Here is a 5913-nt window from a genome sequence, read left to right on the forward strand (position 1 = left end):
CAGAGAAAGAGAACTGCAGTTCAGTATATGTGTGTGTGTGCGCCTGTGTGTGTTTTTGAATGAGGAGAGTGGAAGGGCTGCATCAGTGGTGACATATGAACCGGCTTCCTGTGGAATGAATGTAGGGCATTCATCAGGGTGCAGCTGTTTCTCCCTCTCTTGCTGTGCATGTGTGTGTAGTGAGTTGTTTTAGTGGGTGCAGTTGTTGTAGGTTTCAAGCTCAGACTGATGAATGAAACTCTATAGTTTTTTGGGCACCTGTGCAGAGTGACACAGTCCAGCAGCTGGATTGTGGTCATCCTGAGACAGCGAGATAGCGGAGAGCACAAGATCGGAGAAGAATTACTTACTTGGTGACAGACGTGGGTATTTCTCCCTGTCTCTGAAATCAGTCGCTTGGTTTCGTTGCACAGGTGACAAAAAACACAGTAGGTGGCACACGTGTCACCAGATCCCCTGCTTTCAATGTCTTCATAATAACTTATTTTGAATTATGCATCCAAATGACTAAAGGCCCGCTGACATTTTCCTCGTCAGCCACATACGCACCGATGCAAAGATGTCGCTACAAGACATCAAATTGCAGAACCATCTGTCACGGCGCTCTAGTCTGGGCGAAATGATGAATCTTCGTCGCCAATCCAACAGGCCTTCCCACTGCTTTTTGTGCTGTTTCTGTGTTGAGCGATCTAGACAGGTGTGAATACTGCAGGCCTGCTGTGTCACCTATTGCTGACAGAGGATGTCTAACTGGTGTGCGTGTATGTGCGATTTCTTCTGTCAGATCTGTCGCTTTTCTGTCCCCGCTGACTACATGTCCCCCACCTCAAAACAGTTTAAGAATGGGGGGGGGAAAATATAGTGACACGGGGCATTGCTGCATTCACGTCAAGTTGAGTTTACTGTAAATATAAGTTGTGGCGGCGGAGCACAAAATAACAGGGTATGTCAGCCAGACTGCGATAAAGAAATGTGCAGGACTTTTGGGAGGAGGATGGAAACATTTCTACTATCGAGGAAATGTGTCAACACAGCGAATCAGAAGACATCGGCAGCCTAAGTGGATAATAATATGTGTCATTCCAAGTTTTAGCAGGTGAGACATCTTTTAGAAAAATCGTCTCCCCTTTTATCAAGCTGAACTTGGCCCCTCTGGAGCTTTTTGCAGGTGACAATCCCCTCAGCTTATTTTCTTCTTGCGACTCCAAAAACATTTCCAAACCACGGTAAAAAAACAAACAAACCTTAGTTATCTTGAATAATTTTGAACGACAAATTGATATTTTCACTTGCTGCTAATATTTAGTTTAGTTCAATTCAATTTCATTTATTTAACCAAATCACAGCAACAGTCACTTGGAGGCAATTTACATTGTAAAGTAATTAGTATTTAGTATTTTAGTATTTATTTATTTATTGTCATTGTCAAGAACAATGAAATTGCGTTCGGGGCTTCCATACAACCCAAAAAAAAGAAGAAAATAATAAATACCCCTTAAAACCCAAGTGTACATATTTAACCCAGTGTGACTCCAATGCAATAAGACAATCCTTAGCAATAATGTTCGTAGAAATTCAGACAAAGACCTGAGAAACATGACAAAATACAACAATGCAACCCATTCAATATTATTGTACTGTGAGATATGATATCAGATATGATAGTTATCTATTTAAGAAAGAGGGGGGGGGGGGGGGCAGGAGGGGGAAGAGAATAAAGATATGATGCACCAATGCAGACCAGTTCATTGCTATTAAGAAGTTGGATATGGTTATTGTCCGTGAGAGGGGGGCAGAGAGTTCAGGAGCCTCACAGCCTGTGGATACAGGCTGTTGGCCAGTCTGGATGTTCTGGCCTGTATAGACCTGTACCTTCTCCCTGAGGGCAGCAGATGGAAAAGGTGGCGCGCAGGGTGATGTTGGTCCCGCAGGATACTGTGCACCCTCCTCAGACAGCGAGTGGGGAAGATATTACTGATCTCTGGCAGACTTGTTCCAATAATTCTGCCAGCTTCTTTCACCACCCGCTGGAGTGCTTGCTGATCGGCCTTGGTGCAGCTGGGGAACCACACTAGAAATCCATACGTCAGAACGCTGCTGATGGCACAGTTGTAGAAGTTCAACATCAGAGATCTGGGAATGTGTGCGCTCCGCAGTCTCCTCAGGTAGTAGAGGCGCTGTTGGGCCTTCCGTACAACTGAGGTGATATGGTTGCCCCAGGACAGGTCCTCGGTCACAGTTACCCCCAAGAATTTAAAACTGCTCACCCTCTCCACCGCCTCACTACCAATGAAGAGAGGCAGATGGTTGTTATGGCCCCTCTTCCGGAAATCTACAATGATCTCCTTGGTCTTTTTGGTGTTTAAGACCAAGTTATTGTCGTGGCACCATGACTCTAGTTGTTGCACCTCTGTCCTATAGTTTGTCTCATCATTGTTGGATATAAGTCCGAGCACTGTAGTGTCATCTGCAAACTTAACAATGAGATTGGACGCGCAGGAGGAAATACAGTCATGGGTGAAGAGAGTGTATAGCAGAGGGCTCAGAACACACCCCTGAGGGGCACCGGTGTTGACCACAAGGGTGGAAGAGGTATTCTTACCCACTCTGACACTCTGTCTACGGTTAGTGAGGAAGTCCACAATCCAGTTGCACAGAGAGGAGTTAAGTCCCAGTTGGTGGAGTTTGGGACGGAGTTTGTATGGCCGGATGGTATTAAAAGCCGAGCTGTAGTCTACAAAGAGGAGCCGTGCATAGGTGTTCCTGTGTTCCAAGTGCTTCAGTAATGTGTGCAGCACTGTGGCGATCGCATCCTCGGTTGACCGGTTCTCCCTGTATGCAAACTGGTGCGAGTCCAGGGATGGTGGAAAAGCAGCTCTGATGTGTTTAATGACCAGTCTCTCCAGGCATTTGGCGGGAATGGGGGTGAGTGCCACAGGTCTGAAATCGTTCAGACATGTGACATTTGACTGTTTTGGGATGGGAACGATGGTTGCAGCTTTGAAACAGGATGGTACCAGTGAACAGGACAACGAGGTGTTATATATAGAGGTGAAGACGTCCGCCAGGTCCGCAGCACAGTCTTTTAGCACCCGGCCCAGCACTCCATCCGGCCCGGCCGCCTTCCTGGTGTTAATGCTCCGGAACACACGCCTCAGCTCATGAGTGCTCAGGACCGGAGCAGGGTCGGTTGAGGGGAGAGGGGACAGGACAGGGTCGGTGTTCTCCCTGTCAAAACGGGCATAAAAGAGATTTAGATCCTCAGCCAGAGTAGAACTGTCGGCTGAGGGTGATGGTGTTCTTCTTTTGTAGTCCGTGATAGCCCTGATGCCCTCCCAGACCTGCCTTGGGTTTGTGTTGTTCTCAAACCTGGCCTCGATACGCCTCCTGTGCTGCTGCTTGGCAGTCTTGATGCCTCTTCTCAGGTTGGCTCTGGCAGCACTGTATGCCTCCTGGTCCCCGGATTTGAAAGCGTTGTTCCTCGTTCGAATAAGTTGTTGAACTCCGTGTGTCATCCAGGGTGGATTATTAGGGAACACACGGAATCGTTTCCAAGTTGTTACATTGTCCACACAGAAACAGATGTAGTCCAAGACAGTGGAGGTGTAACTGTCCAATGCGACACGATTGTCAGTGTCCTGCACCTTGAATACATCCCAGTCTGTGCAGTGGAAACAGTCCTGAAGCATCGGAATAGCGTCCTGCGGCCATGTTCTCACGGTTTTGGTTGTAATCCCAGTGCTCTTGATCTTTTGTGTGTATATTGGGTGTAGCAGAAGGGAGAGATGGTCTGACAGACCCAGGTGGGGATAAGCCTGGGCTCTGTACGCATTCGCCATGTTGGTGTACACCTGGTCCAACGTTCTATCTCCTCTGGTAGCACACTTCACATTACGGTGGAAATTGTGAAGTACAGATTTCAGGTCCGCGTGGTTAAAATCCCCAGCCGCAATAAAGACACTGTCCGGGTGTGCTACCAGGCTGTTATTGATGCTGCTGCTCAATTGTGCTAACGCTAGCTTAGCATTAGCATCTGGTGGAATGTAAACAGCGCAGATGTAAACGGCAGAAAATTCCCGAGGGAGATAGAATGGACGGCACTTTAACACCAACAGTTCTACCTCTGTACTGCACAGTTTTTCCGTTACCGTGACGTTCGTGCACCAAAGGTTGTTAATATAGATGCACAGCCCCCCGCCAGTCTTCTTACCCGAGTCCGCAGACCTGTCGGCTCGATAGGCGGTGCGGCCTGCTAGATCGATAGCCGCATCGGGAATGGCGCTGTCCAGCCAGGTTTCAGTGAAAATCATGCACGAACAGTTATTAAAAGTCCGTCGAGTGGCGATCTGCAGTCGTATTTCATCCAGTTTGTAACGGATTGAACGGGCGTTGGAGAGGAATATGATCGGGAGTGGTGGTTTAAACGGACTAGTCTTTAGCCGTGCCCACAGGCCTCCCCGCTTGCCTCTCTTCTGCCTCCGCTCGCAACGTCTCCTCCTGCGGCTTGCTGTTGCGGGTAGCCCCGGGGGTTGCTTAACGATCTCCGGGGGGATGAGATACTCGGATGTTAGTTGAAGATCTCCACGGCTTAGTTGTAGTAGATCATCTCTGTTGTATTGAAGTAACCCCAGACTGTGTGAAATAATACACAGTACCACCAAAAGTGCAAAAGTGTACCAAAAGTGCAAAAGTGTAATTACTATTATATTAGCCATAATACTGAGAACCTTAGACAACATTTGGGTGACAACGTTTCTGGTTCCATCCTCATAATGTTTACTGTGATACATCCAGTGATGCTGTCCTGGAGTCCAGACAAATGGCACTTACAATCTACGATGTTAAATCTATCCTTTAATTATTTTCTTCATGCCTGTATCATCAAGTTACAGACCCCTGAGCACAGGTTTTGGTGAGCCCCAGCCAACATGCCAACATGATTTGATTACTTCAGTAATGAGACATGCTACTGAAGATAATAAAGTAGTAGTAGATTATACTGTAATGTGAGATAAAGACAAAGTGTAAAAAAACAAAATAAAAATATCACATAAAGTACTTTTATTAAATTGAATTTGAAACAGCCAAAGTTCTTTTTAAAATGCTTCTTACAATCCTAATACTAGTGTAAACATACCACGGCAGACCCGATGACGTGCACGTGAACATGCTATTCAGCACACTCTATTGACACTTTTACTACCTCACAGTTGCTGTCACAAACACACAACAACAGCATTAAACAGTCAGCATAGACTTGAAGCTGGCGAGGCATGATGCTGCTCAGGTGTGTCCACCTCCCCTGCAGCAGCACTGCAGACCACTCCCCACCACAACTATGTTTAATGTAAGTGTGTGTGTGCACACTTACCTGTTGTCTTCTTCCTGTATCATTTTCTCTGTCTGGTTTCCTGGTGATCTTGTCCTCCTTTTTCTCAATTCAGCGCCTCCTGCAAACACTATATTCTCGCTCTTGGATGGGTGTTGAAACAACAATAAAGAAGAACTTTTGAGATGTGTTCACTTAGGAAAATGATATTTTCTTATATATATATATATATATATATATATATATATATATATATATATATATGTATAAAATTCCCCACTTGCCCCTGTGGGCGGTTTATCCTTCAAGCTCGGGTCCTCTACCAGAGGCCTGGGAGCTTGAGGGTCCTGCACAGTATCTTAGCTGTTCCCAGGACTGCGCTCTTCTGGACAGAGATCTCCGATGTTGAGTGCTCCTAGTGCTCCGATTACCACGGGGACCACCATTACCTTCACCCTCCACATCCTCTCGAGCTCTTCTCTGAGCCCTTGGTATTTCTCCAGCTTCTCGTGTTCCTTCTTCCTGATATTACTGTCATTCGGAACCGCTACATCGATCACTACGGCCGTCTGCTTCTGTTTGTC

General features: G+C 46.5%; 1 protein-coding gene across 1 annotated transcript; it reads right to left on the reverse strand.

The window, feature by feature from the left end:
* Positions 1-240: 240 nt before the first annotated feature.
* LOC147307147 (uncharacterized) lies at positions 241-5455 on the reverse strand. The gene is made up of 3 exons (XM_086274278.1): positions 5372-5455; positions 3243-4632; positions 241-300 (listed from the first exon to the last, which is right to left on the reverse strand). The coding sequence occupies exons 1-3, from the start codon at positions 5392-5394 to the stop codon at positions 241-243; spliced, it is 1473 nt and encodes a 490-aa protein (XP_086130404.1). The 5' UTR covers positions 5395-5455.
* Between the last annotated feature and the right edge of the window lie 458 nt (positions 5456-5913).

This window comes from Aulonocara sp. 'chitande type north' Nkhata Bay, linkage group LG19 (assembly GCF_057382095.1).
Source record: "Aulonocara sp. 'chitande type north' Nkhata Bay isolate Kocher_YH1m ecotype deep benthic linkage group LG19, A_spYH_male_GT1.1, whole genome shotgun sequence".
NCBI classification, from domain to species: domain Eukaryota; kingdom Metazoa; phylum Chordata; class Actinopteri; order Cichliformes; family Cichlidae; genus Aulonocara; species Aulonocara sp. 'chitande type north' Nkhata Bay.